We start from the raw sequence: 16,460 nt of genomic DNA, 5'->3' as shown, positions 1-16,460 counted from the left end.
GGCAGGGTCCAGTCACTCACTTTTACAAGTTCACATTTTCAGCAGACAAATCAAGGTGCAAACAGGGTTTATTTCACATTAATATATTAACTGAATTTTTTTGTCAAATAAATAGGGAATTCTCTTTAAATAACCATCTCCTCTCTCCACAGCCAGGCCAGGAGCAAACGGGAGCGGATTTTAGTGCATCCAGGGGGCGTATCACCAACCAGGCAAGAAGCTTAAAGGGAAGAGGGCAGGCTAAGGGGCTGGCGAGAGGTCATGGTCAGCGGCCAGGCCAGGCCCCAGGGGTCTGTTCCCAGCCCTCCCGGCAGCCCCCAAGTGGACATGCATTCTGCAGTTCCAGTCCAAGAAGCCCCTTCTAGAGGGAAAAGAGAGAAGGCAAAGGGAAACAAATTCCAGAAAAACTAGCAGGGAAGCAGAGGGGCTCCCTCCCCAGCTGCAGCAGCCTGGCCCTCACGCCACCCACGCCCTGGTGGCTCGTGGGAAAGCTCCAAAAGTCAAAAGCAGTGGCAACAGGATGACCAAGGACAGGGAAGGGAAGGCGAGCGTGACGGGGGCTGAGGCTGGCTGGGAATGGAACGTAGGCTGACAGTCCGGCAGACAGCTGGCCTTCCACAGCCAGGTGGATGGAATGTGAGTAGGGCCTGGCAGGGGTCCCTGGGGAGGGCAAAGCTCGTGAGGATAAAGTGGCTACAAAACGAGAGAGCTGGACTGCGGCGGAGGAGGTGGCCAGAGAGTCCCTCCGTGGGTAGAAGCTATGAGAGCAGGACAGGAACGAGGCGGACGCCCCCCGGGGATGCTGAGAGGGAAGCGCTGTGGGCTCTGGGCTCACGTGGGAAGCTGGGAGGCACCGCTCCCCGCACCCCTCAAGGCTAGGTCCTGGCGACTGCTTTATATTCATCCAAGTCAAGGGGCCCTCCCCCTGCCAGGCTAGTTCCTGGCGACTACTTTATAATCAGACCTGGAGAAGGACGAGGCCCGCCCCCCATCCCAGACTCAGCCCCAAGGGGAGGGGAGGAGAGAGCAAAGAGAGGCGGGAGGAGGTGGGTGTGAGCGGTCTACTGGGTCTTCTTATCTTCTGGGGGGTAGTAAGGAGGCGGCGGAGGCTGGCTCTGAGGAAGAAAGGAAAGATCACATTAGAAGGATCGGAATAAGCCGGGGTCTCTCCTGCCCCTAAATCCCAGCAAACTGGGGCTGCGGGGGTCCCGCCAGTGCCACGCCCCCCCCCCCCCCCCCCCGCCCCGCTCACCAGCCCGCTCACCGTGGGCATGTAGACATTGTGTGGGTTGCCTGGGTTGTAATAGGCGCTGGCGGCTGCTTCGGCGGCCTTGGCTTCAGCTGTGAGAACACACAAACTGGGGAAGAGCCCCGGGGACAAGCCCTCCCCGCCTCCTCCGCTGCCCCCACGGCCCTGGCCCCCTGGTGCTCGGGGCGGCGGGTGCTGAGGACGCAGTTCCATCACTAAAGCAGTGGAGAACCCTTCCTGAGCACTTACCGCGTGCCACACCGTCCCATCTGGTCCCTCTACGCCTCCTGCCCCCCACCCCCCATCTTCACCACAAGCCCCACAGGTGGGGCCGTTGGCACGTTTTGTGGATGAGAAGACTCCGGTGCAGAGGGGGACCTTCCTGGGCCCAGGGCACGTAGCCAGCTAAAGGACAGAGTGGGGGCTGGAATCTACCCCTTCGCCACCAGGCCACCGCGCTGCCGGTCCCCTGGGATCGTCCCTAGGCCAGTGGTCATTCGTTATCTGGGGCTTCCGTGCAACCACGGGGAGCAGCCAGGGCCCTCACCTGCAGGAGTGGAGGGGACATCGGGGCCGCTGACCGGAGGCTCCATGGGCCCAGGGTAGGGCGGCGGCGGGGGCTGCATGTACCCCATGGCCCCGTCCATCATGGGAGGTCCCGGATAGAACTCTGCTCGGCAAGAGAGTGACGGGGACCCAGTGAGCAGCCCAGCCCCGGCTCCTGTAGCTGGTACCCTCCCAGGCCCCTCCAGCTGCTCTGTCAGTCCTGAAGCCAAAGAACAAGTCTCCCCTCTACAATCCCCTGGCCTGGGTGAGGGTGGTCAGTGGGGGGGGGGGAGGCGTGGGTAGCAAAGGACACACTCACCAGCTGGGGGCAGTGGACAGGGGTAGCCAGGAGGGCAGGGGTACATTCCATTGGCGACTGGTGGGGGGAAGACATAGGCCCCGCTGGGCATGTAAGAGTAACCATAGGCTCCGTTGGGGGCTTCACCTCGGGAGGCTATAGCACAAGGGGAGAGAGAAATGAGTGTCGCGGGCCTTGGGTACTGGGGAGAGGGTGCTCCCACCGCCTGCCGAGGGGAGCTGCAGGGTCCCAGGAATGCGCACAGCAGACACGCCTCACCCCTCCCCACTGGAGTCCGCCTCGGTCAGGAATGAGGCGAGGGGTCTGGATGGGGAGAGAGGTCAGAGCTGGGGTGGAGGAGGTCCAGGACAGGGGTGGAGGGATGGATGGAGGGAAGAAGGAGGCTAGAGGTGGGGTAGAGAATGGAGCTGGGTGAGGCTGGGGACGAGGTGAGGAGGTCTGCTGAACACAGCCCTTGGGGACTTAAAATGGTTGCCTGATGGTAGCTTAATGGTTGAGTTTCTGTTTGTTTCTATGAGGCCACAGTAAAATGTCCTTGAGTCCAAACAGCTTTGCTAAAATGTCCTATAGCTGCTCCAGGCAGGGGAAACCCAGCCTCTGAGGTACAGGAGGGTGATTTCATTACAGGCTTCCTTCCCAACTCCCAGCCCTGGGCAGCCTGGGGCCCAGAAGCTCATCTCCTGACTGCTTAAAAAACAAAACAAAAAGTAAACAAACCCAAATGAGCAAACAGCACACACATTCAATGCGGCCTTGGCCCCTGGTTTTTAGAGCCTTGATACCTTGAGATGCCACCTGTAGCATCCGCTGCCCAAATTCAATGGCGCCCCCTGCCACAAAGGTCAACTTGTACGACGCAGAGCCTTCCCAGCCACCTGAGAAGGGAACAGGGCATCAACAGCTCCGGAAAAGAACTTAGGTTACGTCTGAAGAGATGGCTCTTCGTCGTCTTCAGGCCCCATCCAATGGCCAGGAGGCTCACCACCCACGTCGCACGCCAGTGCTGCAGACCGGCCACCTCCTGCCCGCTTACTGCGCAGCCCTGTAAGCACATCTGCACTCAGGCCTCCCACCCCCAGTAAGGCAGCTTCTCAGCAACAAGCACGCCCAGCAACAACTGACGTTCAAGTTCAGAACAGGTCTCTCATCCCGCGGGGGCCTGAGGACGAACCCTGGGCCCCTCCAGCCTGGCTTCTGTCCAAAGGGGAACTGTGAGCTCAACAGCAAGGCTCGGGCCAGGCTGAACGTGAGCGGGAAGGCAAGTTCGACGCAGGGGTCTCTGGGGTCTGCAAAGAGCCTGACACCAAGCAGGGCCTCTCCGGGCGTTACAGAGGGGCAGCGGGTTCTGCCTGGCTCTAGGGGAAAGACCCTTCCCAAGAACCTGATACAGCTCCCTCCCACACCTAACATCTGAACACACTCCCCAGCTCACAGTAAGCATTTTCACTTGGTTTACAGTCATCCTGCTGACTTCCCTCTCTGAAAAGGTGACCTGAGCCGTCATCTTTAACGTTAGCACTTTCCAGCTCTTGGCAACTTCCCCCTGCTGAACAGCTGGCAGCCCAAGTGCTGGTCTTGGAAGCTGATCCAGAGCCAGGAAGAAGACACGGCTAGAGTGATAGGGTCCAAAGAGGACACCTCCAGGGCAGCAGTCAGAGATGCCCCAGAGCACCTCTCTGGAAGCCCCGTCGGTGTCCCCAAGCTCCCTTGTCACCTACCTCCCGCTTCAGCCTTCACTGTTCCCTTGATGTAGTTTGCTCCAAACACAGGCTGCTTGATCTCACAGTCCTTCATCAGATAAAACGGCATCATGAAGGACTGCATGGCATCCTTCCCCTTGGACAGAAAGATGACCTGCAGGGAGAGAGAACAAGGGCCATCCCCACCCGAACCATGGCCTGCCCGGCCATCGCCTCCTATGTGCGGGAGGCCATCACCTCCCAGGGCCGGGGCGGGTGGCCCGAGCCAGCACCCGGCAGCCCCAGGGCGCTCTCTGCACCAGCCAGCCCTGGAGAGCGCTTTGTAGAGTAAAAGGCCTCAGATGCAGCCGGGCTGGAGAGGCCAGACATGTGACTTCACAAGGAAAATGCGTGGCTCAGACAGCACGTGTGAGCAGGACAGACGGCTCTGCCCGAGACGCGGTGGTGAGGAGGCGGCGGGCGTGGGGCCTAAGTGGGGGGCCTGCGAGGCCAGCGCAGAGAGGTAAGGCCGAAGCAGGGAAGGGCTCCTGAAGGGAGAGCTCAGCCTGAGCTTCACAGAACTGAGAAGAGGGAATGGCAGCGGGTGGCAGATCCCAGGAGAAGGGATGATCCTAACCTTTCTGCAGACTCTGCCCAACAGCCAGCGTCTCCCACCCTGCACGTGGGGAACATTCTGCTTTACCCCCATGACTTCAATCTGTGACTGAAGATGCCAGCTTGAACCCCCAGAGATAGGGTTTTGAGACACCCCCCCACCCCGGTCTCCACTAAAGCCTGTGCTCCTCTTCCTCTAACGATCCTTAAGTCTAACTCTGGGATAGCTGCAGGCAGCGATCCTCTCCCAAGAATATCCATCTTGTTTCTCTGGAAGTCTCTCAGAGTCTGCTTGGGGAACTCTCAGGCAAGGCCCATTCTGCAGTCTGGCATTTCTCACTTTGCAGGGTTTGGCCGGTCTCTCTGCCCACCCCCGAGGCTGCGGCCAGGCTACTGTATCCCCTCCAGGCCCAGGTCATCCCAGCAGCTGCATCCAACTACAGAGAGATTTTGCAGCAGCAGCTCTGGAACTTACACGGATTCACTGCCATCGGTTCTGCTGTGCGAAGAGAGGCTGGTGGTTCTAGAACCAGGAGCATGTGACAGAAACACGCTAACATTCACCAGGGTTCAGCGGCCACTAGACTCATGAGGCTGAGGCTGACCGAAGACTCCATCAGCCTCCAGGAGCCATGAGTCTCCAAAACAACTGACTCGCCAAACCAACCGTCTCGCTATACAACGTACCCGGTACGGGGTAAGGTAGACGGTGCCTTTCTTGGTCCCTTTGAAGGCCTCTGGCACATTCCTCATGTCACTGAACGTAAGTTCTACATGGTCATAGGACATCAGGATGCTGTGATGAGAAAAGAGGAAATGCCCTGATGAGACAGTTGGAGTCACAATCTGTCACCCCCAGGGACTGGACCCTCCTGGGTAGCAGTTGCTTATTAGTAGCTGCCAGCAAGTCATCCGCTTCAACACTGATGTGAGAAAACTACTAACACAGCCATGGAAGAGATAAGCAAGCTGGGGGTCCATAGAATTTCCCCCAAACCCCACACACACAGCCCCTAAGTGACCAGTGCAGGGACTTCCCTGGCAGTCCAGTGGTTAGGACTCCACGCTCTCACTGCTGAGGGCCAGAGTTCAATCCCTGGTCAGGGAACAAAAATCCCACAAGCCAAGAGGCACAGCCAAAAAAAAAAAAAAAGTGACCAGTGCCACAGAAGAGCCACAGGGCTCTGGAGACGCCATAATCCCTCAAATGAGGTTAGATTATCGGGGTTAGCTCTTCGATTCTCTTCTAGGTCCTTATGACAGGTGCTCTGTTTTTGTTGGCTTACTTTTTTAAGTCTGATATACAAACATTTTAATACATGACTCTACACATTACCAAAGGGCTCACTTCAGGGTTCCTTTAAACCTGGGGTTCTGAAGCTGGGTCTGCAGGGGTATCAGTCCACTAGCCCTTGAGATGATCACGTACGTGCTTTTTCCTGGGAGAGACCACAGTTTTCATCACTCTCAAAGGGATTCATGATTTGAAGAGTAAGGTTCACTATTTTACATATCAAGTTTTAAATGCTGAATGTGGACTTCAATTACTGTTTACATAATTTTTTCAGAAATGAGGCTGAAGCAGTTTCTGAAACAAGGCACATCATTATTTAGCAGCAATGAGTCCTAAACCGGGTAGGAGGCCCAGCAGGATAGATACATTCTTGGCCCAGAAAAGTCTCACTGAGAGAGAAAGAAATAGTCCCAGGAGATGTTACCAAATGGCATCAAAAGGGTCTGTCCGGGTCCAGGACTGGCTTGCACACAGAGCAGCTACACACTAAGGGCAATGTGAAGTTTCTCTGATTACAAGACAACAAGGTCCAAGCTCACATGGTTCCATTTGTCTCCTTTCGCCTCCCAGATATCACAACTTCCTTCACTGGGGAGGGGTAAGTGGGAAAGAGAACCAGTACCAGAAAAGAAAAATACAGCTCAGAGAAAAGAGGTCATTACCAGGAACAGGCTGGGACGGCCAGTCGCTGAGCAGGTAAGATGGAGGAAGAGTCAATATTCTGAGGTCTGGGCTCCCTGGGTGCTCTCCTCTGACTCATCAAGCATTCCCGGATGACAGCCCTGGGCTGGGTGCTGGCCTTAATCAGCTACCAGACTTTGATCCCACCAAGTCTCCTGTGGGGACTCAGATTCCTCCTATGCTCCTTCAAAAAGTGCTTTCAGGTCAGCATAGCTCAACCAGGGCTGGCTGGTCTGATTCTCAGCGCCCAAGGAGCAAGAGAAGAGAAGTCATCCAAGGAGCCCAGAGGTGGAGGAGAGACAGAATTGTCGGGGGGTGGGTAGGAAGAACCTTGAAGCTGGGGGACCTCTGCTCTGGGAAGTGACCCAAGCCAACAGGAATTCAAGGGAAAGGCAAAGACAGACCTTTACAGAAAACGTGTCAAACATGTGACAAACGTTAGCTATGTAATTTCACCTCTGGGCCTCAGTTTTTCATCTGGAAACAGCAGTTCTGGAATATACTGGAAGGCTACATACTGGGAATTAACGCTACTGACTTTGGAATCCGGACTCCTTTCCTATTACAGCTCTGTGATCTCATGCAAGTTACTTAAGCTCTGTGCCTCAGTTTCCCTACGTGTAAAATGTGGATAGTAATAGTATCTGCCGCACAGGATTTACATATTGAGAAAAGCAAAAGAGGTGTAGTCCCTGACACATAGTAAACGCCCAATAAACGGCAATTATTTCTGTCTAAAGCGCTTCCCAATTCTTAAAGTCACCTACTCTGGGACAGGGGCTCAAGAACTACCCACAGGTTCCGCCTGTCTCTCCAAACCCCCATCCGTCTCTCCAAACCCCTACCCTAGCCAGCCGCCCCACCCCCATCCCACAGCTGCAACATCCCGGCCCTTCCCTCACGCCTCACCCACCTTCCTTCAGCCCCGCCCCCAGCCGTTACCCCACCCCCCACCCCCCGCATCAGTTTCCCCTCTTCACGGGTTTATTCTCCACCGCCCACTCACCCACCACCCACTACCCACACCCTCGACGCCCGCCCTTCAGTTCTCCAGGATCCTTCCGTAGTGTTTTCACCTCTCGGTATTGTTGACGATCACTCCGCCGCCCTCCGAGTGATTCTTGTTGAGCGCCATAGTCTCTCGGAAAAGGGTCCCGAGACTCGGAACGCAGTGCGCTTGCGCCCTTCCTCGGCCCACCCCCCCCTAGTGGCGTCGTTCGTATTAGAGTCAGCCAATCAGCTCTTGCGCGGAGGCTGGCCCTACCACCTGATCCCTGGCGTCACGTGCTAATAGTTTACTCCCTCTCCCCCTCCCCCCTAGTTTCGCTCGCATCACAAACAAACTCAAGACTGTAGTTCCCAGAAGGCAATGCTCCCTCAACCTCGACCTCTCACTACGCTAACGGAAGGCTGCATTCTGGAACTTGTAGTCTCCAAGACCATAGGCCCGGATTGACTCCGCTTGTTGCGTAACTAATCCTGACCCTCCTCCACCCGGTCCTCCGAGGGACCGGCGTAAATAGTTGGGCGCGTCACAGGGAAGTTCGTCGTAAAGGCCCTGGACGCAAAAGTTCATACGCACGGAATGGGGACTATAACCTACACCTGCTGTGGGAGCGTTGTACACTTACTGGGGCATCTTCATTCAGTCCGCAAACGTATGGGGAGCATTTCCTATATGACTTTACTTCCCCGCCACACACTTGGGTAGTCACTGAGCTAGAGAGATGAGTCCAAGAATCAGTCTCTGTTCTGGGAGAGAAGAGTCAAGAAAAACTGCCATCCCTCCCTTGAAATCAAACCCACACCCTCCGAAGTGGGCGGTGAGAATCTCCGTGCGGGGAGGAGAACCTTTGCCCAGCGCCGGCACGTGACCACCGCCTCCACCACAGCTGGCCTCGCGGTGGCGCTGCTCGCTCTAGAACGCTCTGGCTCTGCAGTCCCGCCCTCCCAGCGTTTAACAGGCTGGAAGATTTAAACCGGACGCGGAGGAGCTGAATGGAACTGGGCACAATTGTGACACCCGGAGCTTGCAGAATGGGGATGACTCATTGTGACCCAGCACTTGGGCGGCCTCCACTCGGCCGCGGTAGTTATGTAAACTCCCGCACCTCCGAGGTGGAGCTTTACCCGCAATTGTGGGGGTGAGGGGGACGGGTCTTACTCCCCACGGGGCGGCGCAGGTGCAACATTAATCTTAAGGGATCGGAGTTTGATTTTTAAGCAAACAGCTGATTTCCTGACACGTGGTGGCCAACTTTGGGATCCACCTGCTTGACTTGACTTTTGAGTGAGATTTCCTAGGTGAAGGATCAAAAACTAGAAAATATTATGAAACAGGTAACAGCCTTCTGTGAGGTCTTGCGCAAAACCACCTGGAAGTTGCAGGACAAGTGCAGTGAAGTAGTGCGTCATGGACATGATGAAGTCGGCCCTAATGGGTTAGGGTAAATTCCACACATACAGTCTATGTAGCGGTTGAAAAGAATGAAGTCATATTCTATGTGCTGTTGTGGAAAGATTGCTAAGGTTTGTCTGTACAACTGGTGTATAAATATACTTCTGTTTGTATAAAAAATAGGATAGGATCTAGATCTAGATATTTTCTTGAACGATCCACCAGACACTGTTTTGGGCATTATCCCTTTGAAGCTCAGCTCTGGGAACTGGGGTTGGCAGGTGACTTACTGTGCATTGCATGCTCTTTTGTACTGTTTGTTTACTGTGTGCATTTTAAATATTAATAATACATTTCAAAAAGAAAAAGAAAACCCACCCAGTAATGGGTGTGCAAGAATGGCTGCTACAAGGACCCTAAGAGGGAAGGTGGGACAACAGCGCGGTCCTGCCCTGACCCCTTTGCGACCCCGGTTGGTGGCAGAGGCAGAGGCGGGTTTTGTGGGGCCTGAAGCCTCTCCAACGTTGGAGGCCCTGTTTTAGAACTAAGATACACGATTATGAACACACAGTGCTGTGGCCACACTGAGGCCTCCTAGCAGGAGGGGAAACGTGATGAAGAGGAAGTCTGAGTGGAGCGAGATAGCAGTCTTAACCGATTCTGGCTTAAGTGTCCAAATTTTGCAAATTTTATAAAACCATGTGATCATGTGAATGCCTTGTGAGGACCGCTCCCAGGCGGTGGAGAGGTCAGGTGCTTTCCAGGACCCACACTGAGGGGCTCAAGGGCAGTTCGTTGCTGAACCAAGTCGGTGGCAAAAGGCCCTGTTTGGGCCCAGGTCTCAGAACTCAGATCACTCCTGCCTTCTAGTGCACACAGGCTCTGGCTGTTCCCAGAAATGATCGCTTTTTGCTGAGCTGTAATTGCTCCTGTTCTGCAGACTGGAGCTCCTTGAGTGCTTTGGGCTTGCCTGGGATATTGTGCCCATCACCACAGAACAGCCAGGCAGGGTCCAGGGTGATCCTGTTCCAGTCACCTCTTAAGCTCCAAGAAGCTTCATTTATTTGCCCCAGTGAGTTGGACAAGTATCATTTGTGCTAAACAAATAATAATTTTCTATGTGTGTCCTGGTGTTGAAAAGACTAGGGAGCAGTTTATCAGATGGTGGCTCTCCTTTTTTTTTTTTAATGTTGACCCACAGTAAGAAGTACATTTTATATCAAGACCCAATAAGGGAATTCCCTGGCAGTCCAGTGGTCAGGACTCTGCGCTTTCACTGCCGAGGGCACGGGTTCAATCCCTGGTTGGGGAACTAAGATCCTGAAAGCCGCACGGTGACTCAAAAAAAAAAAAAAAAAAAAGACCCAATAAGCTCAGAAATAAACCCACACACCTACAGTCACTTAATCTTTGACAAAGAAGGCAAGAATATACAATGGAAAAAAGACAGTCTCTTCAGCAAGTGGTGTTGGGAAAGCTGTATGGCCATATATGTAAATCAATGAAGTTAGAACACACCCTCACACCATATACAAAAATAACATGGCTTAAAGACTTAACTATAAGACATGACACCATAAAACTCCTAGTAGAGAACATATACAAAACATTCTCTGACATAAATCGTACCAATATTTTCTTGGGTCAGTCTCCCAAGGCAATAGAAATAAAAGCAAAAATAAACAAATGGTGGGACCTAGTCAACTTACAAGCTTCTGTACAGCAAAGGAAACCATAAACAAAACGAAAAGACAACCTACAGACTCGGAGAAAATATTTGCAAATGATGTGGCTGACAAGGGCTTAATTTTGGAAATATACGAACAGCTCATACAACATCAAAAAATCAAACAACCCGGGCTTCCCTGGTGGCGCAGTGGTTGAGAGTCCGCCTGCCGATGCAGGGGACACGGGTTCGTGCCCCGGTCTGGGAAGATCCCACATACCGCGGAGCGGCTGGGCCTGTGAGCCATGGCCGCTGAGCCTGCAGGTCCAGAGCCTGTGCTCCGCAACGGGAGAGGCCACAACAGTGAGAGGCCCACATACCGCAAAAAAAAAAAAAAAAAAAAAAAAAATCAAACAACCCAATTGAAAAATGGGCAGAAGACCTAAATAGACATTTCTCCAAAGAAGACATGCAGATGGCCAACAGGCACATGAAAATATGCTCAACATCACTAATTATTAGAGAAATGCAAATCAAAACTACAATGAGGTACCACCTCACACCAGTCAGAATGGCCATGATTAAAAGGCTACAAATGACAAATGCTGGAAAGGGTGTGGAGAATAGGGAATCCTCCTACACTGTTGGTGGGAACGTAAGTTGGTGCACCCACTATTGAAATCAGTATGGAGGTTCCTCAAAAAAGTAAAAATAGAGTTACCGTCTGATCCAGCAATCCCACTCCTGGGCATATATCTGGAGAAAACTGTAATTCAAAAGGATACATGCACCTATATGTTTATAGCAGCACTATTCACAATAGCCGAGACGTGGAAACAACCTAAATGTCCATCGACAGCTGAATGGATAAAGAAGATGTGGTACATATATACAATGGAGTACTACACAGCCATAAAAAAGAATGAAATAATGCCATTTGCAGCAACATGGATGGACCTAGAGATTGACATACCTAAGCGAAGTAAGTCAGAAAGACAGAGACAAATACCGTATGATATCACTCATATGTGGAATCTAAAATACAACACAAATGAACTTACCTACAAAACAGAAACAGACTCACAGAGACACGGACAAAGCCTGCAGCAGAGCCAGCAGGAAACCTGATTTCTCCCAGAGTCAGCAGCAGTCATAAGAGGGAACGACACCCCTCTCTCTCAGCAACTGCTGCTTTCCTACCAGTGATACCCCTAGACAAGCTTTGCAATTCCCAACTATTGGTGGGGGTGCCTCAATACTAAACCATTCACCTCGTGATGGCCCCCAGTCCCTAGTTAATCCCCAGTGCTTCTAATCCCCACTCAGAAACAGCACCCACTCCAGAACTGGTCCCTGCTTCCCATAGACTCTCCTCAGAATCTTTTAGAAGACAAACCTGAGTTTTATCTTCTAAAGAGCTTCCCTCTTCCCGCTCATGGGTGGCTGGGCATCTTGGGGCAACCCTGGAGGCTGTGCCCCCTGGTGGCTGGCTGCGGAGGCTTTACCGAAACAACTTTCCTGAAACGATATCTACCCTACTACATGTTGCTGAAGAACACTGTTAGTTATGAGTTAGTTATGACTGCATAGAAAAAATCTTATTGCAACATTGCACGCAAAGGAAAAGCTCCCTTGAGGGCCAATTCAGAGGTTCCCTCTTAGAAGGGACAATTTATAGGAGTATGGTCAGAGAGCCACTGCTTGGCCAGAGGTCACTGGGTTTCTGATTGAAGACAACCAGGTAGGTGGGAGAGGTAACTAAGTTCCCAGATCAAATTCTTTTTTTTTTTTTTTAAGATTTATTTATTATTTATTTATTTTACTTTTGGATGCGTTGGGTCTTAGTTGTGGCATGTGGGATCTTCATTGTGGTGCACGGGCTGCTCTCTAGTTGTGGCGTGTGGGTTTTCTCTTCTCTAGTTGTGGCATGCAGGCTCCAGGGCGCGTGGACTCTGTAGTTGTGGCGCGCGGGTTCCAGAGCACGTGGGCTCTGTAGTTTGCTGCATGTGGGCTCTAGTTGAGGCGCTCAAGCTCAGTAGTTGTGGCATGTGGGCTTAGTTGCCCCACGGCATGTGGGATCTTAGTTCCCTGACCAGGGATCGAGCCCGCGTCCCCTGCATTGCAAGGTGGATTCTTTACCACTGGACCACCAGGGAAGTCCCCCAGAATAAATCTTAATGCCATTAAAATTTATCTAAAAATTGCTTAATGTGGGGGAGGGAGATAAATTAGGAGTTTGGGATTAACATATACTATATATACTACTATATATAAAATAGGTAGACAACAAGGACCTACTGTATAGCACAGGGAACTATACTCAATATTTTGTAATAACCTATAATGGAAAAGAATCTGAAAAAGAAAAAATATATATATATATGTAGGTGTAACTGAATCACTTTGCTGTACACTTGAAACTAACACAACATTATAAATTAACTAGGGACTTCCCTGGTGGCACAGTGGTTAAGAATCGCCTGCCGGGCTTCCCTGGTGGCGCAGTGGTTGAGAGTCCGCCTGCCGACGCAGGGGACACGGGTTCGTGCCCCGGTCTGGGAAGATCCCACATGCTGCGGAGCGGCTGTGCCCGTGAGCCATGACCGCTGAGTCTGCGCGTCCGGAGCCTGTGCTCCGCAACGGGAGAGGCAAAAAAGAATTAACACAGGTATAAAGCTAGCCATGTCGCTTAGGTCGCTAGGTAACTGAAAAGGTGAAAAAAAATAATTCTAAGGTGCCGCAGAGGTGCCTGAACCTAGGACTGGGGGACCAAAAGGCAAAGTCGGAATAATTAAAACACAGACGCTTGAAGGGAAAGCTCCTGGGAACTAAAACCCAACTCTCCGAAGGGGGCACATTCTTGCTGGTGCTGGTGTCTCTGAAGGGGGCTCCAGGCAGCTGGTTCTGCAAGGGTCGGAAAAACTACAAAGTGCATTTAGTTGCCGCTAAGGAACTGCAGCTGCCCCAGTGAAGAAGCCTTCCAGTGATGATGGAACCGCCAGCAGCTGGGAAGCCGCCAGCCCCTTCTCCTTCAGCCCTGCAAGTCCTCTAGCGCCCCCTGATGGCAGAGACAGGCAGGGAGAAGCAGGTAGTGGAGAAATGCAGAGTCCCAGCCCCTGTATCACGGAGCCCAGCTTAGAGGGTGGATATTATGGGTTGAATTTTGTCCCCCGTTTAAATTCATGTGTCAAAATCCTAACCCCTAGTTCCTCAAATTGTGACCTTATTTGGAAGCAGGGCTGTGGCAGATATAATTAAAGATGAGGTCATTAGTGCGCGCCCTAATCCAATATGATTGGTGTCCTTTTAAAAAGGGGAAATTCGGATACAGATACACAGGGAGAACGCCACGTGAAGACAACGGCAGAGTGCTAGAAGGATTTTGCCAGATATTGTCAGCAAATCACCAGAAGCTAGGGGAGGGGCCTGGAACAGATCCTGCCTCGAAGCCTCAGAGGGACCAACCCTGCCAACACCTTGATCTCTGACTCTGGCCTCCCTAGCGCTGGAAGACAATGCATTTTTGTTGTTTAGACCACCTAGTTTGTGATACTTTGTTACGAGAGCCCTAGCAGACTAACACAAAGGGGCTGGAGCAGAAAGACAACAGCTGGTCACAATCTCTAAACCTTGCTTGGCTCAGGGGAGAGGAAGCTCTCCATACAAGGACCACTTGAGCTCAGACACCGGGCAATCTCAGCAGCTGCCCCAGTGGACAGAAGACCCCAACCCCCCAAAACATGCCTGAGGTTGAATTCCTTACCCTCTTGGCAAAGGGCAGCTCATAATCAAATTTTATGATTTAGGAAAAATACCAAATTTGACATTTTTTGTACCTGAGTGTATGGACCCAGTTCATGCTTGATACACCGTATTTTTTTTTTTATCACTCAGCCAGTCATCATCTTCCAATAAGCCAGCAAGAGAAAGAAAACTCTTGGTAACCCTCAACTTTGTGCCATTTGCTGTTGTTTGTTTGGGCTTCGAAGACAGAGTGGGAGATGCCACATGGGGCGCTGGTGATGGGAAAGTGAGCTATTTCAGGGCGTGTCGTTTTGGCCACGGGTATTTCAGTAACACAAGTTCCTTGCTCCTCCATCAGTAAGCCCAGCCAGGGCTTGTCTGGGGCTGTTTCTGGTTGCTACGGAGATGAGCCCCACCCAGTGGCTCCCAGTCCAGACCTCCCCGCTCTGTGGTGTTCAATATCCCCTGGCACAGCTGCAAGGCCTGTTCTGAGTGATTCCTGCTGTAGGAGTGTTTACACAACGCCCCTGCTGTCCATTTCCCCTCCGTGATCCCAGAAAGCCAGAAAGACACAGGCATCACCTTCGAAGCAGGGAGGAGCCACGCCTGGAGGGACCCTTCTGCAGGAGGGAGCTCAGGGAGGGGCTAGGAGGGGCTCTAGTGGGTCTGGGCCCTTCCCTGCTATTTCTGGGTCCTCCTTCCAACAGTCCGGGGTGGGTGGGATCATCTCCATCTCCCTGGAAACATGCATGGTCTCTCTCATCCTCTTTTATCCCTCCTTAAACCCATTTCTCACTTAAATTACAGATTTTTTTTTTTTTTTTTTTTTTTTTGCCGCACTGTGTGTGGCATGCGGGATCTTAGTTCCCCAACCAAGGATCGAACCCACGCCCCCTGCAGTGGACGCGTGGAGCCCTAACCACTGGACCACCAGGGAAGTCCCTATAGAGTGATTTTAAACTTTCAAATCTGATTGTATTGTTTACCCATGCGAAACCCTGCCTTGGCTTCCCATTCCTCCTAAGTCCAGAAGCCTTACGAGGCTCCGCACTGCCACCTCATGTCACTTGCCTTCCTTAAAACACTTTGGTCCCCTGGAGTGCTTGGCCCCTTCCAGAGCGCACACCCATCCTCTTTGTCTTGCTAACTCCTTGTCCTCCAGGCCTCAGCTGTCCCTTCAGGGAGGTCCTCCCTGGAAATGAGCCTCCCCCACACCCAATAGGGCCCCTTCTCGTGACCACTGTCTTTTTCCTTCTTTCTTTCTTTTTTTTTTTTTTTAATTTCTGTCCCTGGGAAATTTGTGTTTTGTTTTGTTTTGTAATACAGCAGAGGCAAAACTTTTCTTCCCCTCAGTGGTAAAATACACTGGATACATCACATAAAATTTACCATTGTAAGTGTACAGTTCGGTGGCACTAAGTACAATCACATTGTTGTGAGACCATTACCACGATCCATCTCTAGAACTTTTTCATCATCTCAAACTGAAATTCTGACCCCATTAAACACGAGCTCCTCAATCCCCCCTCCCCCAGCCACTGGGAACCCCCCTCCTACTTTCTGTCTCTATGAATTTGTCTATTCTAGGTGCCTCATAGAAGTGGAAACATACAAGATTTGTCCTTTTGCCTTTGGCTTATTTCACTTAGCATAATGTCTTCAAAGTTTATTCATGTGATAGCATGTGTCAGGATTTCATTCCTTTTTAAGGCCATTGTATATTCAGAGCACATTTTGTTTATCCATTCGTCCACTGATGGACACTTGGGTTGCTTCCACCCTTTGGCTGTTGTGAATAGTGCTGCTGTGAACGTGGGTGTACAAGCATCTGTTTGAGTGCCTGCTTTCAGTTCTTTGGGGTGTATCCGCAGGGGTGGAGTTGCTGCCCTTTTCTTGTACAGTACTTACTACAGCTGCAATGATCACACAGCCGGTTGTGTGGCACAGGCATCTGTTTGGGTCACTCACCGCTGTATCCGCAGCCCCGGAGAACAGTACACCACACTGAATAAACATTGTTGAATGAGTGAGTGAAAGTGTCCAACCTTAGTGGGTGGGGCAAAATGTAAGTATCCTGATGAATTTAGGTCTGGGTTAATCTTAGCCCCCAAAGAACAAATCCATGGATCCCCCAAGGATTGACGAAACTTCCAAGAATATCCATTTTACTCATCGTTCAAGAGAAGAAGAAGAATACCAATAACACTTATTGAAAGCTCACTCTGTGCCAGACTTGTGACAAGCACTTTGCCTAAATTACCTCATTTAA

The 16,460-nt window shown here is 51.7% G+C and overlaps 1 protein-coding gene across 9 annotated transcripts; it reads right to left on the bottom strand.

Annotated features, from left to right (window-relative positions):
* Nucleotides 1-50: 50 nt before the first annotated feature.
* On the bottom strand, nt 51-7,617 carry WBP2 (WW domain binding protein 2). Of its 9 annotated transcripts, none has more exons than XM_073798268.1 (10): nt 7,460-7,480; nt 5,757-5,847; nt 5,096-5,204; nt 4,431-4,469; nt 3,833-3,968; nt 2,897-2,989; nt 2,115-2,249; nt 1,797-1,919; nt 1,265-1,341; nt 51-1,115 (listed from the first exon to the last, which is right to left on the bottom strand). In XM_073798268.1, exons 3-10 carry the CDS (start codon nt 5,195-5,197, stop codon nt 1,062-1,064), a joined length of 759 nt encoding a protein of 252 aa, XP_073654369.1. In that variant the 5' UTR covers nt 5,198-5,204; nt 5,757-5,847; nt 7,460-7,480; the 3' UTR covers nt 51-1,061. The 9 variants fall into 9 exon arrangements, with proteins under 9 accessions (XP_073654369.1, XP_073654368.1, XP_073654367.1 ...); XM_073798267.1 differs by having other exon boundaries at nt 5,745-5,847; nt 7,460-7,475; XM_073798266.1 differs by lacking the exon at nt 5,757-5,847 and having other exon boundaries at nt 7,460-7,617.
* Nucleotides 7,618-16,460: the final 8,843 nt, after the last annotated feature.

Source organism: Tursiops truncatus, chromosome 20, assembly GCF_011762595.2.
Source record: "Tursiops truncatus isolate mTurTru1 chromosome 20, mTurTru1.mat.Y, whole genome shotgun sequence".
Taxonomy (NCBI): Eukaryota; Metazoa; Chordata; class Mammalia; order Artiodactyla; family Delphinidae; genus Tursiops; species Tursiops truncatus.
This window is presented reverse-complemented; position numbering and strand designations above follow the sequence as displayed.